The sequence below is a fragment of the Falco naumanni genome, chromosome 2 (assembly GCF_017639655.2).
Source record: "Falco naumanni isolate bFalNau1 chromosome 2, bFalNau1.pat, whole genome shotgun sequence".
NCBI classification, from domain to species: Eukaryota; Metazoa; Chordata; class Aves; order Falconiformes; family Falconidae; genus Falco; species Falco naumanni.
Window position 1 is genome coordinate 115,503,741 of NC_054055.1, and position 24,728 is coordinate 115,528,468.

The 24,728-nt window shown below is 40.2% G+C and overlaps 1 protein-coding gene across 4 annotated transcripts in view; it reads left to right on the forward strand.

Moving 5' to 3' along the window:
• Positions 1-394: 394 nt before the first annotated feature.
• The window catches only part of DCAF6 (DDB1 and CUL4 associated factor 6), a 90,415-nt gene continuing 66,081 nt past the window's right edge, over positions 395-24,728 (forward strand). Inside the window, exons 1-3 of one of the 4 annotated variants that reach the window (XM_040583006.1) lie at positions 395-675; positions 16,745-16,806; positions 23,214-23,306. In XM_040583006.1, coding sequence (XP_040438940.1) covers positions 582-675; positions 16,745-16,806; positions 23,214-23,306 — 249 coding nt within the window. In that variant the 5' untranslated portion in view covers positions 395-581. Of the gene's footprint in view, positions 676-8,837; positions 8,857-16,744; positions 16,807-23,213; positions 23,307-24,728 lie in introns of those variants that run through there. The other 3 variants (XM_040583007.1, XM_040583008.1, XM_040583009.1) reach the window with 3 other exon arrangements.

Sequence of the window (24,728 nt, forward strand, 5' to 3'; positions counted from 1 at the left end):
TTGGCTAGGGCGGCCTGCCCACGCCTCGTGGGGAGAGCTGGCGCCAGCGCGCCCGGAGGAGGCATCCCGGCCGCCTACGGGAAGGGCGCGAGCGCCCGGCTCAAAAATGGCCGCCGGCGCCGCTTCACTTTCCCGTTTCAAGATGGCTGACGCAGGGAAACCCCACGTGCCCAAACACAAGATGGCCGCTTAGTGGCTTCATCGCTCGCCCCGACAGCCGGTTTGGGCGGGGGCAAAGCCAAACGCGCCAACGTCATTCCCCCGGGGCGGGGCCGCCCGAGGCGGTGTTACCTGCTCTCGCGAGACTGCCGAGGCCGCGGAGCGCGGCACCCCCACCCGCGCGGCGGGGGCGGAGCGCAGCGGGGGCGGGGCGCCATGCCTGGGGGCGGGGCCGGCGGCCGCTCCGCGCCCCGCCCCCTCCGCCGCCGCTCGCTCCCCGTCGGTGCCGCGGCGTGAGGCGGGCGTGATCGCCGCGCGGGCGGACCGGCCCGGGTTTCCATGGTGATCGTGCGGGGCGGCCGGTGCCGGCGGAGCCCCCGACACCCTTCCCTCTCTCCCCCGCCGCCCCTCCGCGCAGGGCCATGTCCCGCGGCCATTGCCCCCACCTGCTGTGGGACGTGCGGAAGCGGAGCCTGGGGCTGGAGGAGCCCGGCCTGCTGCGGAGGCACTACCTGGGTAAGGGCGGGAGCCGCGGCGGGGGCGGGCACCGTGGAGCCACCGTTAGCTCACCTCACACGGTGAGGAGGGGGCCGGCCGCCCCTTCCGCCGGCCGCCTCGCCCGCGCGAGCCCCTCTCCCCACGCGCGGGTGTCAGCCGACCCCCTCCCCCCCCCCAGCCCTCCGCGCCCGCGGGGGGGTCCCGGCCACGGCGGGGCTCCGCTCCCGCCGCCCCGCTTCCTTCCCGGAGGAACTGTTGCACGGGAGCCCCAGCCGGGAAGTTGGGCGGCGGGCGGTGGCGGCTCCCAGTAGCCCGGCAGCCGTGGCTGATGCCCGCGGGCGCTGAACGGGCTCGGGATTTCCCGGCCCTGAGCCGGCGAAGATCGCTAACAAAACCCCTAAATGCCGGGATAATGGCCTGATTGTTCCCCGGGCTTTGAGGTGTTTCCTGGGGTTTGGAAGCTGAATGCCGGGCAGAGCCGCTTGAACGCGGTCGGTGCCGGCTTATTTAGCGGGTCTTTGTGCTCGCAACCGCCCTGCAGCGGGCGGGGGGGCTGGGGGTGCGCCTGGCCCTCGGCGCTGCCCCCTCCCCCCCCCCCCCCGGCACCCGGCCGCTTATTTTCACTTTTTAAGTGCCACGAGTTAAAAATAGCCTTAGTTTCAGTTTACGAGGCGTCGGGGGAGATTTCTGGCGTGTAACAGAACCGTTGATAGTCGGTGTAATGGCGCAGGTCGCATGCGTTCTCCCTCTTCCACTCCTTCCCCAAAATTCTTCTTTTAAAAATATATATATTTATTCACGTGTTTTTGGAGGTGTGTGAGGTGTTGCATTGATCACGGGGTGTGCGTGGGGGTGGCGGCTCTCCGGGAAAGGTGGTTTGTTGGGCTCCAACACGCTCTTTTGTACTTGTCTGGCTTAAATCCTGCTTTTGAGTGGCGATGCCGAGTACTCCAGGTGGAACTTATTTCCAGCACCGCTAAAAGTGTGGCTTTTTATACCCCCTGGGTGCTTCAGACCGTGGTTGGTATTGGTTTTCCTTTGCTTTCCTGGTGGAATGTCGCGTTTCCAACTTGAACTCGGTAGTTTTGGGGCTGTGGTCCCTGAGCACCCAGTAATCCCCAGCAGTTAACTGGGAAAAGCAAGGTCACTGCTGGCAGGTTTCCACCTACAGTAGAGAAGGTGTCTGTGTGTATAGCACCTACGTGCACGTAAGTCCTTTGGAAGGATTTTTGGAGGTCCTAAAATTAAAATGGTTGAAAACGTACGGTCTGATTCCTTTTGACTTTTGTGATGTCTTGACAGTGTGCTTCGCCAAGCCTTAACTGAGGACTGTCCTAACTTCTAGTGATCAAACACAGATATCCTTCTGACCAGCTACTTAAGGATTTTTTTCATTTATTTATTTATATTTTTTGTGCCTGCTCCAGTTGGAGCAGAAAAAACCCCGACGTTAAAACTAGGACTGTAGTGTGTAGGTTTTGAAGAAGCACCGTAAGACCTTTTTTTTTTTTTTTTAAGTTTACATGCTTGTGTCTTGACAGTTGAATTATTTAGATTTGATCAGTACAAATCATCCTCTCAGGTTTATTAAGGTGTCTTTTCTGGGCACCGCTTCAATAAAATGTGCGTGACATTAGTTAGAAACAAAACCTCTCTGGTGACTAGGTCAAGGTCTCATATTTACTGTTTTTTCATTTAAACTAAACGTGTTCAGTAGCTTTATAGCCTTGGGAAAATAGGACCTGGGAGAGGTTGCCCGCTGAATTGATGTTAAGATCTGCGTCGGCGCTGGCAAGAGTGGCTCAGCCCTTGCTGACTTCTGCTTTTGATGAAAGGGGTTAGTGCATGGCGTGCTTGTCTCGTAGAGCCATCGTGCTTGGATTTCAAATGGCATTTATGGCCTTAATAGACCCACTAATTTGGCTGGTAATCAGGTGTGATTGCTCATGTGCAGATTTACCAGGCGACAGGCACCTTTTTGTGTGCAGTTTAGTGTGTCTATGGTTCTCCTCTCGTTCAGACTTAAACAGTTCTAGGTAGGAGCTTTGTTTGGACACAGATCGAGACAGCAGTGGTCAGACATGTGACATTGATTGTTGGTCATTGCCTATCTAGTCTGGATGGGAAGTAAGGTTTCTTCATATTTATACTGTTTTTCCCACTGTTCCAGCTGTCTGGCAGAACAAATGCAAGTCAGGCATTTTATTTTGACTTGGTAATTGGTATTGGATGACTCAAGGCATTTTCTGTGTTTGTCTGGGAGTTTTTGGTAAATTTGTCAAAACAATTACAGATACCAGTGAAAAATAAAGTAGGTTGTATGTCTCTTCCTTATCTGCTGCTCTTCTTCATCCAGAACCCTCATAGCATGTCCTTGGCTAACGATGTGGTTCACAATGTGTGAAGGAAGATGTGTGTATACAAATAGTACTTGCAGAGTGAACCGTTCATTTGGGTGGTGTTATGCTGCAGTGTAAAATACGGAGAATATTGAAAGCAATTATGTATTGAAAGAAGACATCTGAGAACTGACCACTGTTTCCTATTTACTCAGTGTTTTAGTTTCATGTGAACTGGCAATCGAGGGGGACTCTATTTATAGCTTCTTTTAGCTTTCAAAAACAGCTGCTCCAGGAAGGATCTGTGCATCCTACTGTACCTTTCCGTGCAGATAATTCGCTCCTGGAATTTATGTCCTTGCAAAACTCAGTCTGATTTTGCAAGATCTCTAAATAATTGTTCTGAAACCTAGTCAGTTCTGGATAGAATTCTAGAGGAAAGCCTCGTGGAGATGGGGCAATATATCCGTACCTGGGACGTGTCCTTCAGATGCTATCATTGGGTAAGGATTCCTGCTGTGGTGATAGCGGGGAAAATGTGGGTCTTATCAATGTATGTTAGCTACATTTTCTTCAGGATTTGTAGGCTAATTAGTCTCAATTTCAGACAGTGCCTGTATCTGAAGTCTCCAGAGTCAGCCAGGCCTCGGGGAGGCTGTCAGTAATGCTTTTTTCTTTGATTCGGTTTGGGCATGGTCTTCGCCTAATGCTGGTGGGAGGAGTCCTGCTGCTGGATCTCAGATGGAAACAGAGCATCAAACTACTTCCAGTGGTTAAAAACATCACCCTGCTTTTCCACAGGAAAACATCGGTGGTGAACTGTAGCCTCCCATTTAAATTCTGCTTTGAAACCAGCCAATGTAATTAGTCAGTCATGACACTTTCCCGAGAATCCCCAGATCTTTGTTGCAATTTTGTATTATTGTGGCGGTATTTTGGTGACCGATGAAGATACCCGTTCTCGTAGCAGGTGAAGTGTTCGATGCCATCACCATGAAGGCCTCTATTGGTGAAGTGTAGCATATAGTAATTTGACTAGAGAAATAGCAGCATGGGTTTCTTGCAAGAAAGAAGTGAGTGTGTAATTCCTCAGAAGAGATTTAATGTGATGGGTTTATTTGCTTTTCTGTGGAGGGTCATGCTGCTAAGGATGGCTCTGTTTAGTCAGGAGAGGAAGACTGAAGACTTCTTCTCTTTTTCTTTTTTTTTTCTTTTTTTTTTCCTTTTTTTTTTTTTTAATTAACTGGCATAGCAAGTTATCCAGAGAAAATCTGTTAGTCTAAAATAGTTTGCAGAGAGGAGCTGATTCCGTTGTTTAGCTCAGTGATTGTCAGAGGTTATGGTGCTTGGTACAATGGAAGCAAGCATCAAAATCAGTCAGTTCTCCCTAATCTCTGATATCCTTGTTCACAGACTATTTGCTAATATCATCTTTGTGATATGAAAATCTTAAGCTTACCAGGTTTCTTGTGGTGCTGTCTCCTGACTGTCCACTCCCCCCTTTCTTTAAAGACTCTTTCTTATCTTACTAATTTTTTCTCATCCTGTTTTATAAGATTTAGGAAGGGTTTGAAATCTATAAATCAGCTGTAAAACCGACCAGTAGTTAGGTTGGTTGTGGTCAAATTTTGTAAAGTTTCAACAGCTGTTGCTAAAAGGAGAACTGTTACTATTTCATTACGTAGGGAGGGAGAATTTACTAATCAGGCATCAGTAGTTCCCCTTCTTTACCAAGACGATCCATAGTAAAACCGAAACTAATTACAGTTTTGAAGTAAGTTAATTGCCCTGTTCATAAGTAGCTTTGAAAAACAGGATAGGCAAGAATAGCTGTTACATGTATGCACAACCGATTAGTTTTGATATTGACTGTGTTATATTCGTTACCTTATTAGTTTATAATACTAGTTGTGGCTCATTGAATATAGTTAGAATTGGGTATTGCTGTTGAATGTATAGTTCTTCCTAAAATACATTGCCCAGGGTGCGAGACTGAATTGAATTCCTTAAAATACTGAGAACTTTCCTTCTCTCTGTTGCTTTTCCTTGGAGAAACAAAAACCAACAGAGATGGAAACTTGAATGTGAGGGAGAACAACTAGAAAGAGGTGTATTATTTTCCCCAGTTTTTGTTCCAGCTGTATTTCAACATATGCTATCTTAGGCTTTGAAAATAATACAGAGTAAGAAGGGTCAGGCAGCTTTAAAGTGATCAGCTTTGTAGTTGGTGCTCTTGCAAACTTGGAGATAGTCACAAAGTATTTAATCAGCCTTTCTTCTTTAATTCTTTGCGTAATACTTTTGATGTTTAGTTATTTTCAGGTGCACTGTTACATTTCATGTCCTAAACCTCTGGCACTAATTTTCTTTTCCAGCATAGATTAAAAATGCTCATCTGTCACAGCTAAACCCCAGAACTGGTGAAGGTGTTTTATGTTTTTCCTTCTACAAGTCTAGCAAATTAACTGCTGCTTGAAAAAGGGCCATTATTAATTTGCCTGGTCGTCTGATTATCAGGACAGAAATGAATGACTGCTGTTTTAATGTAAACAGTGTAGCTTTCTGACTCACGGCATCTTCTACTGCACTTTGTGTGCTCAGGAAGCCAGTTCTGTAGTGATACATCCTGGCACACACCAAACACTTTGTGAAACTAGACTAACCAAAGATTTTTAGAAAGATACAGTTGAACTCCCCAATTTTTTTCATTGGTGATGTCTTCTGAATAATAGAAGTAGGCAGAGTCAGAATTGAAGTCCACAGTGTAATGAATGAATTAGAGGAAAACACATCTTTGAAACAAAGTCAAACAGCTTTAACGTGCTCAATCTAATATGTGTCAGGCAGGAAATTTGGGATAGTCACTGGGTTTTCAATGGTCGTATAGAAAGGCTTAAGATGTATAAGAGCATTGCAGAAAAAGAACATTACTTTTAAACTGTAAAACCCACGAGTGTACAGTGATCAGATATTGCCTTAAACTGGATATGTTTGGGTTGTTTTCCCTTGTTAATAAAAGCAAGACTTAGCGACTACAGTCCTTAAAAAAATGTAGATGAGCAATTGAAAGAGCAGTGTGTCATCGAGACCTGTTGATAACCAATTGAATTTGAAGGAGTTTAATGAAGAGACTACTATGTGTAAAATTAATTCCCCGATACCATCTCATTTAGATTGGTACCAATGAACAGAAAGGCAGATGTATAAAGCAGCATCTTGAGAAAACGTTGGGGGTGATCCTGGCACATAAAGATTAATGATTTTTTTTTTCTTTTCTACTTCCAAGTAAATAAACTGAGATAATAAAGACACCCACATTAAATGTTTTAATAGAATAATTTGTAAAAAGTAGCACACTATCAGTAAAGGAAAATAAAACATAGTATAGCAGGATCATCTGGAGAAGGCAACATATGAAGAAAATACTAGAAAACCAGAAAGAGATGCGAGCTGGGAGGCAGGATTAAGGTTGGATGAGTATTTCTGGTGCCTGAGTGCCAAATACTTGGTTTTAATTTCAGTCTAATCAGCCTTCTGTTATCTTTGGGATTATTTCACTTGCAGACTAATCGAGCTATGGAAGTGGAGACACAGGAGCCGCTTGGACCTGCAAGTGGTACAGCCATGTAGCACTACACTACATAAATTTGATATCTTATTTTGCTACTATCTCAGGAATCTTTGTAGTTAACAATATCATCGGCCTTTTCTCAGTCGCATTTTGCCTGTGTGTTTTGTGGTTTAATTGTTGTGGTTTGTGTATCTGCTTCTGTCTGCTAGGTGTTGTTCCACCTTGTTCCTAGTTGCTGATAAAGTGTTGACAATCACTGTAGTATATACTTTTTTTTGTTTAAAAAAAAAAGAATGTCTGGGATTACTCAGTGCCTTCTGTCATTCTGTCCTGAAATAAGAGAATAATTTCCAATGTTAGTTTCGGGGATGCTGGGGTATAAGGTCTGTTATTTATGTACTACTAACATCAATTTGTGAAAAACTGTAGACCCTTACAGATCATGTTGTTATGTTCTTAAGTGGGATTGCTTTGCTGAAACTTTTTTCTTTTTTCCATAGTACTGTCTAGATCAGATATTGTTACCAGTGAACCTATTTACTGAGTTTTGATGTTTTAATTTTGTACATCATCAACTTTTTGCTGCTGTTGTATCTTGGCATACAGCATAAAACCATAAATGGGAGGGTGATTTCTGGCATTGCATACAAATACATCCAGTCTAAGTGGAGCTAGAAGGAAATGATCAAAAATTGGTACAACCGTTTTCAGATTGTTGATTTTTCTGTCCTTCAGAAATCCAACAGGCTTTTTAAATTGTCTGCAGCTTCATCAGCTTTGTTTGACATGGGCTGAATTATGCAGATGTATTTGTACTTTTTGTTTTTAAGGGATTAATAACCTTGTGTGTAATGCCTGTGCACTGAACGTTAGTTATGTGTTAATGGTTGCCAAGAATATGAGTGTTTATGTAAGTTTGTTGTAGGCCCAAGGCTTTGCATGTACGATTGTATTATTTGAATTACACTGTCTTACGATGCACATGTATTTGCTTTATGTCCTTTGGAGTCACAGCCTTCTCATGCAAACAGCTGGAGAGTGTAAAGATTTGGTGTCCTTCAGATAGCTTTTCATTTTTGATTGCAATATTTAATTAAATTTACACTGTATGCTTTTAAAGACAGTCTTTGTACAAAGGTTGTCATTTGCTTTGTAAATAACTGCCTGTGTCTTGATACTAAGCATTTCAGACAGCTTTGTAGTTAAGTTGCACCTTGATCTGGTAATAATGAGCTTTGGATACATGAAAGCTGTCTCTTGCTGCAAAAACAAGTCGTGTACTGGATTTGTATTTCAGATTGAGCCAGTGATGTGGGAGATCACTTTAGATCTCTCTTATTCATTTATTTATTTATTTTTTATTTCCCCCCCCCCCGTAGCCTTCTTCCAGCTGGATTGCTTCCATTAACTGCATTAGGGAGACCATTAAGCATATCTGTGTTTAGTCACTTCTAAGTTGTTGCTGTGCAATACTGTGAGTTCTTGTCACTTTGCTCGTGATCCCTGATCTTCTATCCTTGAATGTCCCGAAAATAGTCTAGTGGGATATAACTGATCATGTATCAAGAACTTGTTGACGCTTGAAACTTGTCCTGTCCTAGCAGTAAGGAAAAACGTTGGTTTGGATTTGAAGTATGCCAGCCTTCAAACAAAGCTGGATTTTTCACTGGTTAAGTGCAAGTCTCAGCGTTTTTGTGTCTTTGGGGCTTAGTGAGTTGCTGATTCAGGTATGTCCCAAATGCTTTAGCATGTGTTGAATCATTAAATATTGAACATGAGTATCGTGAGATGGAATCTGAGTCACATCAGTGAATTTTAATATCCCTTTATTTTCCTCATTTTGTTCTTCAAGGATTTGCAGGCTTTCCTCAGGAAAATTGAACGCATCCTTAATGCTGCTGCTTTCTACTTGGCAAATGTCATGAGCCAGATGAGGATCCATCGTTCCCTTCCCTGTGAACTGAATAGTTCTGAACCATTAGTGATGTTTGTTTAACCTTTATGGAACCACTTAAACTTCACCAATATAGAAAACTATTACACAAAACAAACCCCACCTCTTTGTGAATTTGTTATTATTATTGCAGTGTGTTGCCATTATTTACCTTTCGTAGGAAATGAGAAAAGATGTGGTGCTTTTAAAATTTGTTTTTATTTCAGAAATACTTTTACTTCCTGAAAACACTCTTCGGTAAAAAATAAGTCTCTTGAGTTAAAGAACAGGGATTTTTGGTCATCTAGGATGAATACGTACAGTTTAATGCAGCCAGCAATGTAACTTTAAAAAAAGTAAGCTTTTAAAATTTGTTTTTAAATGCCCAATGATAATTCAATTTATTTCACAGTGTTAAATTAATAGTCACCTACTACCAAGACTCAGATTTCTGCTTTAGCTCAACTTTTGATGTCATCTATCTTTAAACTCTAATCCTGAGCCATTTCCAAGTGTTCACACTTGTAATCTCACAGGGTTATGTACCTATATCTTGTTATGGTGTGTATATCTATTTTACATTTTTCCGCAAACTCAGCAGTGTATAATTGCCCTACAACCCAGGATTAAATGGTATGTTTAATTAGGTAGGTGTGCAGAATAGTAAACGCTTTAATTCAGTTCCACCCTGTCCAAATTTTCAGTTTCACTGAGACAGCCCCGTGGGAAAGGCAGGCTCTGCTTTTTTTGCTAGAAGGCATGTCTCTTTAGATACGCTGGTAGCCTTCTGTATAATCTCTTGTTAATCCGTTTTAAAACGTGTATTGAGTTAGCTTACGCAATTTTAAATAGTAGGCTTTTATTTACCCCAGAATCGTTGTCCAAAATGCGCTGGGGGATGTTCATGTGACTGGTCCTGCTGGCTGATTTGAAGATGCAGTAACCTCTGACAGACACCTAAAGGTGATGGAAGGGCTGGCAGCAGTACTGGGCATGCACATCTTCGGCAGTGAGAGGACATGCCTGCTAGGAATGTGCTTCTCTTCAGAGCAGATTGAAGTAACTCCTTCTTTCCTCCTGCTAGTGGTTTTCCATGCTCCGCTGTTTGTTTTGTCTGAGTGCTTGGGGCTGGTAGATAACGGCTCTGCTGCTAACAGTCTTAACTTCTGCACTGGGGTAGACTCATACCCCTGTTTTGGCTTCTTAGACAACGTCTGTTCTTGCTGAAAAGCACAACTCCTCACTGACCTGGGGTGTTAACACAGATAAATAGTGCTGGAGAAAATAAAGCGAGAGTACCTGATGTGATGCGTATTTCCCAAAGTGTTGTAAGGATTGTCTGGGTTACTATGTTAATACCATTTTAACAAGAAAATATTCAACAGACATTACTGTTCCATATACTATTTCAGATGAAGACTTTTCAAAGTCAGAGAAAAGCATTTCCAAAGACTTGTTGAAACCTACAGTAATGCTATGCACTCCAGCTTGCAACACTGTGTAATATTTCTTTTTGCCTTCAGTTAATGGAAGGCTCCTTCTAATCCATTGATTAGAAGAAAACAGGGCTCAAGTGTATTTTTCTTTATCTGATGGCTATTCAGTTTTGTATTAGTATCTGGTTTAGAATTTCAAGTTGTTTACTTGGGAGTCGTATTTTAGTGCTGATGGAGAAAACAAAATGCTTTTGCATTTGGTTAATCATACATCCAGTTAATCACACTTAAGTTATTTCAGGTAGTTTTGTGTTGAGAAGAATAAAGTGGTACATGGTATCTTTTTTGCTTTTGGTTATCTTTTACGTAGATACAGTTTCTCTTTGTTTCATCATGTGAATATTTGTCCTCTGCTCTGTATTAATTAGAAATATTCGTGATGCAATATAAAAATTTCAAGTGCCTTTTATTTATCTCAGTGAGTAATTTGTATATGATCATTGGACTGCTTTAAAGGATTGAATGAATATCAAAATTGCTGAAAACTGGCGTTTTTCTCCTGTCACAAAACCACGCTTGTTTTATCTTCTCAGCTGCAATCTGTGGCAAGAACAATACAGAAGGCGCTGCTGTGGAGAGTGTATGTGGGGACAAGAGAGCTGTCAGAATACGGTGTACTTGTGAATTAAATCCACTTAGTGCTAGTCAGTATAGCACGCTCACTCCGAAGCTAGGATTTGGAATATACAGATAAAAAGCCTTCTCTAAGACAGGTAGTTTTACTTGATACCACATTTTTGCTACTGAGAACACCTTAAACTGTTAGTGATACAATTTAATTTTATGTATTAAGTCTCTTTCAAGCATAAAATATGCTCAAATCAAAGAAATTAAATACATTGCTTTAAAGCTGAAATGCTTGCAGCCTTGCCAGTGCTGGAGCCCAGTGGAAGCTTGTGCTTGGGAGTGGATACTTTTAGTATCTGAGCTGTTTGAAAGTTTATTGCAGACGTTGCTACTAATGCAAACAAATCTTAGCTGTGCTGTTACCTACAGTAACTGAGTCTAAGTAACTTAACTTAGGTTTAGTAGAAGCAAAACTGAACAGAAGTCTTTTCCAGGACGCTTATTAATTACCCCAAGATATACAGTGTTGCTGAACTTTTTTTTTGTTTGTTTGTTTGTTTGTTTTTTTTTTTACTTTAGCAGATCTCTTTTGTGTTTCTTTTGAGGTCAAATTTTGTACCAACATAATCACTGGGAGATATCACAGGCTTGCTGGATTGTGATTCAGGGCTTAGCGTCCTATCTGCTGTATTTCTGTCTGAGTGTTTATATGTGAAAGTTTTGTGTTTCTTAATACATGAAGCTTACTCTGAAGCATATCTTAGGATTTGAGTGCAAGCTTGGTTAACACCCAAGTTGTTTGATGGTGGGTGTTTAGTAGCAAAGCTGTTACGTATTAAAGTAGCAAGTAAGTTTCTCCACAGAAATGAAAATACTTTTGTTTTTTCTGTATAGCATTCAGGCCTTTGGGGATGTATCATTAAGAGCAGAGAAGAATTCGGGTTATCTGTTTTAAACTTAAACCATCACAAAGTAGTTGTTACCGTAACTTGAAAGGTAATCTTTTAAACATTGGCAGAACCAAGAGTTACCGTTTTTGGCATTTGCAGGGCCTTGATCAAAGGACTGGAGGTGACACCGATGGATTTGGCTTCTGGCAGTGCTGCTGATTCATTCTTCCCTTTGATAAATTGCTTCAGTTTCCTGTCTCACAGTTTCACTGTCTATAAAATGGGACCATTGTCTATGTAGCTAACAAGTGTTTTTCAAGATTTTAATTAAGCTCCGAGAATTTTAACATACCTCAATGAAAGTTGATTCAGTATATATTGTGTATAGTCCTGTTTATGGAATATGGAGAGTTCACGTTGGTGGAAAAGCAGCTTGTTGAGTTGTGGATTGGAGAGTTTGATGTCAACAGAGCAAAAAAAATAACCTATATACAAATGAACCAGACTTGCCGTCTTTTCATGGAGTGGCCCCAGAAAGATATAAACGCTCCCCTGGAAAATCAAGAGTAGTTTTTAAAATGCGCTTAGAGTGCAAGATAACATGTGCTTTGCGTTGGGAACAGATGCTGGCTCCTTTTCAGTTTTAAACTAGGGCATTCCAAATGTCACAGCAAGCTAGTGCTGAGGGACTTGGCCTTGGAAAGAGCCAGCTTGACATAAATGAGTGTTCATTTGACAAACAGGATCTGTTACTCGTTTTCTGAATAAGGGTTGTCTTTTAATGTCTCATACCATGGTGGTGCTGCTTTGGATCAAAGATGAGTTATCGTTCTGTGGAGCACAAATGTACTTTAAAGGTAGACCTTCATCATTAAATGATCTGTACTTTTTCAATGGGAAATTCTGGAATACAGTTTGAAATCTAGGAAGGTTTTACATGCTTGAAGCATTAAACTTCGCTGCTGTCATCAGTTCTGAAGTAGCATTGACTAAGTCACTTACAAAAGAAAGGCACGTGTACCTCTGCCAAAACAGCCGTGTAGAAAGCACCTGACCAGCAATTCCTGACTTGAGGATTGTGACCTAAATTCTGGTGTAACTGCTGTGAGTGTGGAATACGAGGGACATCGTGGTATTTTGGTATTGCTCCCTCAAGTGAGATCAGAGCTGTCTATATGTGCCTGAACACCGAAGTTGGGTAATTCTCTAGAGGGGAGTGGTAAAGCATCGTTTGGTTTGATGTTGTGCATAGCGGAACGTTTTTAAGAAATAAATTGCAAGGAAGCAGCTGCAGTTTCTCATTTCCCCGCTTTTCCATATTTAAATTCATATTATGAATGAATCAAAGTGGTGCTTCTTCCATACATAGAATGTGGCCTTGAAACTGATCCTCTAGTCTCTAGCTTAATGTAAAATAAAATAAAAACATTGATTAGTGTACTGAGGGTGACGCTGCACCTTGAGGCTTCAGTTAGTGCCCAAGGTCTAGTGAGAAGGGGTGGAGGGAGCATCAGCTCGATGGCTTTCCAAATGCCGGCTATGTAAACACTTCACAGGGAGCTCGTCATTGCCGTTTGAAATTTTAACAGTGCTTTTTTGCTTTGTTTTATTCTTGTGGATAGTTTCACCTTAGCAGTTTCAAAGCAAACCTCATATGGATGTTCCCCTGTCCAGTGAGATGATCGCTTGATCCCTCTCTGAAGCAGGTCTTATTTGAATATAAGAAATGATCTGTTGAAGCATCCTCACAGAACTAAATTATTCCATTTCTGGTGGCACATCGCTAAGGGGAAAAAGAAAGTTTCTGGCTCTTACGGAGCCTGTATGCAGTATTGGGGGTAGGGGGAACCCAAAACTTGACAGAGGTCTTGATGCTGATTTAATAAGAAATAGTACTCCATGGGGTTTTGTCAGAGGCCTGGGTCTCCTCCATCCCCTTAGCTGAAGGGGGGAGCCGGGAGGACCAAAGGTGGGAGGAACAGGGAACCATTAGATTGAGTGAATGAGAGTGAAGGATAGTGAAGATTTTTGTCACCTTGGAGAGCAGAGTCCTCGATGTGGGGAATTTGACCTTACAAAGTCTAGTAATTAGAGTTGTGGTGCTTTTTTATCAAACCAATGAACTGTGGAAGTCATTGCTGAGTACAAGCAATGCAGATTCACTGACTTTACTCAGCTTTTAATAACGGCAGATGTGGAGACTGTGCTGTCTTCAGATCCGTTTGCTCAAGTAGTTCTGGTTTTTATTTTAGAAAAAAAACCGCATTCAGGATCTGGTGGTTCTAGTTTTGAATGACAAAATAAACTAGAAACAATCCATTCAGTTTTCCTTTTGCGTTTAGTACTTTGTCAAACAGGAAGGTTTTTGGAGGCAAAACATTTTAACTTTTCTCCCTTGCTCCCTTTTCCCTTTAGGGAATAAGGAAGTGAGAAAGTGTTGTAGTTTTGCTTGTATTGATTCCTCCCTCAAATCAATATTTAGATAGATAGTCATCACGTGATAAAAAACGAATCACATCTATAAAAAGTGCATATGCTAGCATGTGCAATCCTCACATTTTTATTTTTAAATGTTTTAAATGGGGGGAGTATAAATATACAAGGTGCCATATATCTCTGTCTCAAGTGAAATATTTACTGAAACTTATATAGCTACTGTGTTTTTATTAAGGCCAAAAAATCCTAATCTAACAACAAGAAGTCGGATCATACCTAATTTTGTCAACGGACTTTAAGGAAATAAAAATGGCAATTGAAGATGGGATTAGAACACATTTACTGTTTCTTGCTTGCCGATTTAAGTGATTTGGATTAAAACCACGCCATACGGGAAGGAGGAAAATCTGTTGCTCTGCTTGTTTTTAAAAATGACTTACAGTAATCTCCTTCAGCGTTTCTGCACAGAGAGTTCTCGACAAGCGCCTGCATGTTGGTCTGCAGACATCACCTTGCTTCCAGATGTGTTATATGCACGTAGTGCCATGCCTGAGAGTCATCCACTGCTATCAGACTTCTCTGTTCTGCAAATGGAAATGTGATAGGACTGGCAAACACAAGATTTTTGTGTTGGCCTGCACAGTACACGTCTCTTAGCGAGGTTATCCTCTTGGGGGTTGCATATTATTATGCTGTATTTTGCATTACCGTAGCGCCCTAGACACAAACTGTTAGGTTTCTATTATGCAAAGTGAGATATAAATATACAGTAGGTGGTATTTCCCACCACAGTATTCACACTTACTTATGAGCAAGGGCTGTAGAAATCAAATTAACCTAAAAATAGGCATCTTCATTGAAAAAACACGTATTGTTCAGTGAATTGAAAAAAATAATAGGACAACAGAAAAATACAATAAACCAACCATTAAGGACCCAAGTTTAAAGTCTGTTCCTCTAGGGCAATAAAAGGATGAGGGATGAAGAAAGAATAGGGAGATGTATTCCCAATTCAAGAACATGTAAGTTGTTGTTAGTCGTGCATGGTGCATAAAGTTACTTGAATCACTTTGTAATGATGGCTATTCCTGGTTAACGGGGTTTGTAGCACTTCTGAGACATCACAATTTCAATGTCTATAAAACAGGGCATAACAGACTATGCTTTTTATATTTTTAAAGCTAACTTAGGTGTGCTTTAAAAGCAGTCACTTTATAACTGTTGCACCCTACAGTGCCTACTCTTAGGAAAAAAAAAAAAAAAATTGCCAAAGTACGATCTTCATCCGATGTGACACTTGAACTGTGTTACGAACTATTTTGAATTCTGGAGGTTCCATCAAAAACTATGTACCAAAACACACCTTTTCCTGGAGGAAAAAGGAGAAAGTTGTGTGACCTTTGAGGCAGAGGTGTACTGGTGGGAGCTGGTGCTGCTGGAAGGGTTTCCTGGTCTTTGAGGGAGGGTGGCAGGGACGTTCAGTGGCCTCGTGTCAGCCAGATGGTCTGTGACTGTGAGGGACCAGGTGTGGATACCGGAGGTTCTTTTTTTAGTGCTACAAGAGGATATGGGACAAATAAAAGGCATTAAGAGGAAAGGAGTGGAAGAGAGGAGACGTTGCTTTTCGAAATTTGTGCTCCAGTGCCAGAGGCAACACTGAAATGGGTCTGCCTCCAGCTGAACCAAAACAAGTTCAGTAATGTAGGTTTTTCAGATGTGGAGAGGGTTCTGTTGCGGTTTTTCTTTCCCTGACTTTGTAGTTTCCTCAAAGGAAGGCAGGAAGGTTAATTTTGAGTGAATTCGGTAGGTTTCATGTTTGAAAACAGGGCAGCCTAACATAGACCTACAGTCTGGTGCTCTTACCTGGAGTTTTGTGCTGAGAGTTTGTACACAGGACAAAAAAGAAAATGGTCCTTGAGTTTCAGTTCTTCTAGGATTTAAGTAAGAAGATGAGGGTTATCATTATTTGTATTTTCTGACAGTGCTTTCTGGGAATTATTAGCTTCATTATAACCTGTTTTCATAAAATGGGGGCACTCTAAATTAAATGAAAGTTGGAGCTATTTGCTTAAACTTCTAGTTCAGGAAGAGACCACACTGTTTTCAATGTATTTTTATTTTTCCCTCATCATAGCACAGTAGTGTTTCCAAGTGCAGTGGTAAATCAGCTTTTATATGGGTAATAAGGACATAAAGTTTCCAGGCCCTTACCTTACTCAGTGTGTGTTTTCATGTCGTCTTTCCAGAAATTTCCTTCGTGTTTTATCCCTTAAGTCTATATCAGATGGAATGGTAATGGACTACAATGTTCCTCTTCAAAATGCAACTTTAATAATAAAATTGAAATTGGGATTTTCCTAGTTTAAGAGGAGATGTAGGGTTGTAGGTGATGCTTGGAAGATCAACTTCCAGTTCTTTGCTGAAATTATAAGACCATGTTTTACTTGCTTCTTGAGACCAAACACATTCTTCTTTATATTTCTATACAAAAGCTGTATGAAAAATCATGAACTATGTTATACTTGCTGTCTTTCAGCTAAGTTAACCAAATAACCACAGGGTTATTTTCTGTCTTACAGTTACTAGTTTTAGAGGAAGCGTCGGCCTGTGAACCTGTGAAATGTTCATTTTGCCGTTTCTGCATCCTTATTAAAGGTGGTGGAAGAGGTAGCAAATGTGATGCTTGTCTTACCTTTTGTAAAATAGAAACCATATGAATTGTTTCAAGATTTACATTTATATTCTGGTTTTTTACTGTTTAGAGTTTTACCGGTTAGTGCTTGTTAGCAGGGTCTTAACTACTTCTTCAGTGTTATTCCTTCGAAAGAGTATGTAATTAGTATTTTTCTTCACAGGGAGAAGAGAATTTATCCAAAGATTAAAACTTGAAGCAACCTTGAATGTGCATGATGGATGTGTAAGTCACTTGTTGCTTTTTTATTTGTTAAAAACCCCGTTAAATTTCAATTTTGTTGCCACGGTAATAGTTCCTTAACTTAGAAATGCAAATACCATGTATTAAAGCTGAGCTGGAAAACTCCGCTTGTTGAGGCCTACATCTGAATTCTCTAGTTATTTGTTTCTTCTTAAACATCTGACACTTTACCTTGGAAGCAAACCAAAATCCCACTCCTATACCTAAATACTGTGTCCCACTGCTGAATTAATTAGCCTCCTATGCCAGGAAAACACAAACTTATTATCAGTTAGAACTCTTCCTAAACCTTTAAATGAAATCTTTAGTAGTTTTGTGCTATGTTGATATATTTTGTTGACTTCAAGCTTTATTAGTGTTTTGAATGATTTATTCTCCAAGTCTAAAACGCAAATGATTGAGTGCTAATGCTTATTTAAAGAGACAATAAAACCAAAAATAAGCCTCCCCTGAAAGGTAATACCATAACTTGAAATATTGCTTATTTAAATACTTAATTTTTTAAAGTTGTGCAAGTATTCTAAGTCATATTCTTTTACATAAAAAATTTTACTTAAACTGGGTACAGGGCAAAGAGATTGCCATATTACCCTTGATGAATAGAACTGAAATTCATGATTGTTAAAGAACTATCCTTGTTGTACAACGTATCTGAAAAGCGGAAGGACACTAGTAGTGCTATAAAAAGTGAAAATGCAAGTGTAAATTTGATACTTTAATGTGTTTATTTCAAAAGCTGTTCAAATGTGAAGTTTTTGGATATTTTTTCCTTAAGTTGCTTGCACTTGCATCTTTAAATTAAGGAGTGTTATAGTTATTAACTAACACAGCAGTAGTTTTAAAGAATAAGTGTTAACAAAACCTAGATTTTTGGCTTGAGATCAGAAAAATTATTTTGACTTGCATATATTTTTGAGAGACTAGAAAGGCTGGGAAAGGCAAGGATTAGAATTGCTTTATATAAGAAGTCAGCTACTTTTTTGTACTGACTACCATTGTGAGTTTCATGTTCTGGTACAGATGGTATTGGCTTAAAAAAATGCATTAATTTCTCAGTTTTTTTCAAGAAACGTTTTCAGAATGACAATGTACCAAACCATTCTGTGATTTGGTGTGTAGAAAGTTACCAATTTTTATATTCAGGATTGTAGCAGTGAATTTTACTTTATAATTCCATTTCTAGTAGTTTTTCATTTCCTCAAATACGCTTAAGATGAAACTTTCAAGTTTCTTTCCATGAAGTCGGTTGGGTTCTTAAATAATTTTTTTCTCTGTTTTCTTGTAAAAATAGTAAATTTTGCCTAGAAAACAAAGGACAGGAAAATAGTCCTTCTTTGCTACTTGTTAAAAATGGAGTGACTGATCTCCCTTTTAGTTAACTATGCAGCATGTAACAAAAATTGCAAATTTGGTATTGGCTCATTTTGTGGCTTGGGTCTATCTGGTGGATACGTATTTAAAAAATCATTTTGAATTTATTCTTTTAGGCCACATGTTAAAGCATACTTTAAAAGCTAACCTGATTGTTTTAGTGTGTGGAAAATGTTTTAATTGCGAACTTACAGCATTATATGCAGGTGTTTAAAATATTGCTACAATTTGAAAAAGGTCTTTAGAAATTAAATTTGCTCAGTATTATCCATCTTTAAAGAATGGGGTATTAGGAGTTCTTACCTCATTTACTGTGTGGGTTTTTGCAGGGATTAATCTTTTATAGCTAACGACCATTTGGTATAATTTCTTACTACTTGCTTTCAAAAAAATCTGTGAAATAAAAGTATATGATATTCCAATGCCCTTACTGATTAATATCCTTATACCATCAGTCGGAAATGATCATATTAGTCTTTAATTTTCCCCATAATTGCTGAATCAGCATGCATTTGAAATGTGAGGAATGAATGCCATAGTTGTCTTATTAAGGGTGTTTCTGGATTTGGTTTTTTTGGGGGTGATTGGGGTTTGTTGGAGGGTGGGGGTTGGTTTGGGGTTTTTTTGTTTTGGTTTGGTTTTTTATTAAGAACGTTTGCATTCTTCTGTGGAATAAGTTGTGACTTGTATTTTCTATATAAAGCATGCTGTGTAATTGGACACGGTGGACAACTTACTTAAGGCAAGATTAATTTTTTTTTTCTAATTGAGGATAAAAGTTAAGTCCAACTTCCTACTTACCATTTGATCTATGTTACACACTAGAGAGATCCTGTGGGAAATATGACTGTATGTATAATCATGCTCAGGGACATCATCTTTGAAGGGAATAGTTCTATGAATTACTTCAAGTACACATAGTTTTGTAGCAGTCGTATTACCACAGTGCCTTTTTTTTTATCTCTCAGATTTTATTTATCATCTCAGAGTTTAGATGCCGTTGTCTTTGAGATAGTGCACTTTTCCACTTCGTTTGAAGACGCAGTTTCTAGCAGTAGTGTGTGAAGTGATTGAATTAGTGAATCACGGGTGTCTGCTTGTAGCCTTATCGTCCTTCCAGGGTGTCATCTGCCTCTTCCAACGAGATTCACGTTGTCCAGTTCAGTGAGGTCATACGTATGCCAGAAGTTGCCATTTTCCATGTTAACTCGAGGGACCTTGAGACGATGAGATGTGTAGTGTTAGGTGAGATGCTTTCTGTGTGAAGGATGGAGAAATGCCGAAAGAGATTCGGGCTGGACCAGCAGCGATGCAGTGCGAGGAAAGTAGAGGAGAAAGGAACTCTAAACCATATTGAATTGGAGTCTTCCAGTTCTGGTCCTGTAAAAGCTGTGGAAGGTAGAACTGCAGGATGCACAGGACGATGGAGCCTTTGACATGGGCAAATACTACGTTTTAAAATAAAGAGGATTACCTGGAGGAATAATTTCTCATTTCTGTGTATAGGCATTCAGTTCAGTAACACACAAGTGTCCTGGGTGGCGTACATCTCCTTCAGGGTGGCACTATAAAGAACAAGTAATTTTTAGATGTAGGCCTCAAAAGCTGTGCTTAAATTAGTATAGGAAATTTGCATATTGTTAGGGTGTGCAGTTTTTACCTTTTCCTCCACGGATGAAAAGTAGTGCCTTTTCACCCCATTCCTTGCTTGGGAGATCTTACTGATGGTTTTGATATCTACAGTACTTTTTATTTCCTTTCTTCTATTTCTTGTATTCTGTTAATCTATCCTAGTTCAGAAAAGAGTTAATTCTACCGTTACATTACATAGAAGGAAGGAGTTTTCTTGTTCAGGTTTTTAAGGATTGGCTGAGCTCCTTCCTGCATTGCCTTTGAGGAAAACACAGAGATAATAAATTTATTTTTTACTATTTGACTAATGAATCAAAAGTGCCTGCTGCTTCCTTTCAAGGCTAGTTGAGTGGCAAATAAAATTAGATACAGTTGTTAATGTGAAATACTCCATAGAAAAAAGGGAATTATGCACCTTTTGGCTCTTCTCATCTCATTAGTAACTGTCATTTGTGTTTGTTATACCCTTTCTTTTGGCTCTAACACCTTTTCCCAAGAATTTTAAACCCTTAATGTAGTAACCGTTACGTTATGCTTTTAGTTGGGTGTTGAACAGCCGTGAAGGTAACAGGTACATGGTTTTTCTACATGGTTTTGAAATACGACCAATTTTCTAGGCACTCCTCATTTTACAGTGCATTTTAATAGTAGGGTTGCTACCGTGGAATGAGACATGCTTGATTACAGCAGATTAAAAAAAGTTCTCATCGGTTTTTAGTGATCCGTATGCATATTTATTGGGGTTATTTGCTGTTGGTCAATAGGTTGTACTGAACACTGAGAAATGTATTGACTGATCCCTTACTGGAAAGTTGATGTTCTCTGGGAGAAAAAAAAAATAATCAAGCTTACTCCAGTGAAAGACTTTGTCATTTTTTGGAGTTATTTTTTGCCAGTGATGTTGGGATGGTGAGCTGGTACAGAATAAAGAGCCTGTTTAGTTATAGACCCCTAGCACACATTTGGTTATGTCATCGCACTTCAGGAATTTTTCTGAACCAACTTCTGCCTGGATAGGGTGTATTGAAGTCGCTCAACCCTGAGACAAATCAGTGCAATGAAATTGGAATTTAGAAGGAGAATGATTGATGTCTTGTGTAGGTTTGTGACGCTGCCATTTAGGTAATCGTCTCCCCTTTGCATCTTCAATGCTTTCTCTGCTTTCCTGTTCTTCAGGTTTTGCTTTTAGACACATACTCCTACCCCCCTCAATTTGTTTCATTTTTGTGCTAGCGCGTCCTTCTCACGGCATGTTTTTTAATTTTTTGGCAGCTTCCCTGGTTTTTCAGCATTTTGTTCTTGGTTCTATTCTTGTATCCTTGTATTAGCGTTTCGGTTTCTTTAGGGCAATGCTAGTATTTTTCTGCCTGAAAGTAACTGTAGATGAAGGTGACTATTCTGGGGTTGTGTGTTTGCCCTAGCTGTAGCACTGTGCTATGTTTGACAATATTTTGGGAGTACAGTTGTTGTCAGGGCAGGTTAGATCAATGATAGATGGATCTGGGGGCTAGCTGGGGGCTAGCTGAATTCGTGGTTCTTGGTGATTGACAGTCAGGGTTATAAAATCATCAGAGTAGCCATGCAAGGTCATACCGATGCTCAGTCAAGCCTGATAACTTGGCCCGAAGAGCGGCCAGTAACGATTTTTGAGGAAAGCTGAGGCAGGGCAGGCAGGCAGTACTTGAAGGGTGTGCTGGAGGACGCATCGCATTTTGATGGGCAGGTGGGGGTGAAAGTTGCATCTTTGTTTCTGATCGTTTTTCATTCTTCTTTTATGAATATTTATATTCTTCCACTTCTGGTGTTTAGGACATTCTGTGACAATGAATTCCAGTTTTACTAAAATGCCGTGTGTGTCATGTGATGGTTTCATTGGAGGCCTTCCATTTCCAGTACTGTAAAGAGCCACAAAAAAATTTTTTTTTCCTTGTCATTCATGATTTCGTAAGCTTCTGTCATATCCCCTCCCGAGAGTAGTACAAATTAATTGCTTCTAGCGAGAAAGTGTTAGATACCTGTGAACATTCTAGTAATTCTTTTTGGTAACTTCTCTTTTCAAATGGGCAGTAATGGAAATGGAAAATATGGGGGTGGGATATGAACCCAAACTGCGTAGTGTGGAAGACACGGATTTGCCATGCATGGATGTATACACTGACAGAATGACGTTTGCTTTTGCGAGCACTTCCTAACGATTCCTGGTATTATTTGACTGCTGCTGAGCACTGAACTAACTCTGCCATAGGCATGTCTGTTGTAACATGAAGATCTCTCTCTTTTGAGCGGCAAGAGTGCATTTAAAGCTCTGTAATGGGTATGTCAAGTTGTTGCCTGTATGATCCATCTGAAACAGCTAATTCCGATTTTGCAACGTTGCCTAATTAAGGACCCCAACTGAGCTTGTGACTGAAATAGTAACTAAAATGGGCATATTTATTTTAAACAAAAAGATGTCTGTCTTTTGGGCTCAGAATGAAATATTTGAATAAAATTAAAAAAAAATACAATTGAGAACCAAGTGGGTTTTTTTACGAATTATATTGTCCACTCCGATACACCACACTAAGGCAGTTATTCTGCCAACAGAATATAGCCAACAGAAGATGTTGATGGCTGCAGTTTGACACGTAAAGCTATTTTAGAGGCTACTTGGAATAGCAGTGGTCACGCATGCAGACTTCGGTGCTTGTGCATGAGCTGCTGCTTGAAGACAGGTTACTGTAAGGATCCTTTCTGAGCTTCCTGGATTTTGAGTGCTTTTACAGCTTTATTTCATTGACACATTATGAAACACAGTCTTGTGAAAAGGAGAATTGATAAGGAAATATATTGTAAAGTTCTCCTGCTATGATTCTGTACCTCACTGTAGGATGATTCTTTCCCAGCATGCTCACACCTCTCAAAAGGGATCTGGGATGGATTCCGCGGTGCTTTTCGTGTGATCCCTGAGAAGGTGTGGTCACTGAAAAGTATACAGAGAGTAGATGCTCAGAATTTGGATATGGTGAAGATACAATAACGAGAGCATTGTGATACCCTCTCGTTCAAATTTGGAGAACTCTGTGGAGTAGATTTGGTACATTAAAACACCTGAATATGTAAAATTGCGGCTACTGAGGCCTTTGTGGGAAAGCTTAATTTACCTGATGGACTCTTCAGGAGCAGAGGGAGTAATTGAGATGCCATAGATGAAGCAGGTGATTCCCTTATCAATTTGTTTTAAACCCACAATTTTTCTTTTTGTGCTAGCTGCTTAGAAATTACACAATTTCAATTGAATTTGTTAACTCCTATTTCTGTAGTGTTGGATGAGTATCAATGTTTTAATATTGTGAAAATTGAATTAATCTAAGTCTAGACTAACTAATTTTTGTTAATTTATGCAGGTGAATACCATTTGCTGGAATGATACAGGAGAATATATTTTATCTGGTTCGGATGACACCAATCTGGTAATTAGTAATCCCTACAGCAGAAAGGTGGGTTTTTTTCTGGATACTCAATAATATTCAAATAGGATTTAAGTTATTATTTTTCATATGTTATTATCTGACAAAGATAATATCAGGTACTTTATAGTGTGTATAAATGGGAATAAACTTCACAGTGCTTTAAAACCTTTAGCATTCTAATCCCTTGCGACGTAGGTATTATCCCATTTTACGGTAGGTGGTCTGGCACAAAAGGAACATGGTCTCACAACAGATTAGTGTCAGAATTAGCAATAGCGTTCAGTAATTCTTGTGAAATCTTAATAGTCAGATAAATTGTTTTCGGCTTCATTTTAGTTTTAAAATACTGTATTAACTTCTGCTGTATGTAACAGACTGAGTTGTCTTTCTGTGTAATATTGTTGAAGTGTCAATCTTGATTAGAATACTTTATTACCATTTGAAATTACATTGCCTTGTGTGTGCATGTGTGTGGACGGAGAAGGATTTGTACTGAAGTAGGGGAAGCAGGCTTGTGAAGGGGGAAGTGCTGTGAAGGTCTCTGCTTCTTCCACTTCTGCCCTCACATGGGTTACGAGGCAGTCGAATGGCTTCCAGTAATGTCAGCTAGCATCCATCACGCAGCAGCAGTGTTCCACGCTTTGCTCGTTAAGGAGCTGCTGATAGTTTGATAGATCTGGGGATCCTGTGCAGCAGTGTTCAAGCGAAGTCCTCGCTCCTTTGCTTTCTCCGAGGTTGAGTACTTGAGGTGCTGAAAAGTGAAATGTGCTGGGGAAACAAAAATGTGTGGGTGGTATTGGTGGAGGAGAGTTTGAATAGAAGGTTGTGGAGGCAGCAATATTTTGCCTTCCTGAAGAGCTGCGGTGGGAAAATAATAGTGATCTGGAGTGTTGCCCGTGATTTATCGGTATTATACCTTCCCTTGCTTCCCCAAATGAGCCATAGCTTGCAAACTTCGTCTCTTCTGTTCAGCTGTTGGTGTGTCAGTCTGACAGAAGTTCAGAGCAGTGTCACTAGACCAGGGTTTCTTCTGGACTGGGAGTTCAGCTGAAGAGGAGGAGGGTATCTGGGACAGCTATGAAATGGCTGAAGGCTGTATTCCCGAGTGAGTGTTGTTGGAGGGACTTGCAAAGTAAAAAATTTTTGTGCAAGTAAAGGGTGTTTAATATTATTTACTGTGCAGAGTTTATTTTAATATATCACTATAGCATAGTTGCTATATCATTATCTTTAATATATAATTATATTAAAATATTGGAACATTTTAATAAACGCAGCAATTTAAACTTCATGCTTTTATGGGATGGTTTGGCGTTGTTTCCCCATTGTGTACTACTGCTGTACTTAAGCCAAATGAGAAATATAGGAGATGTTTTGTTTTCTTATTTTTAAGTCAGCTGAGTTATTATTTTACAGCAGATCAGATAGATTTATCCCCCCCCACCCCCC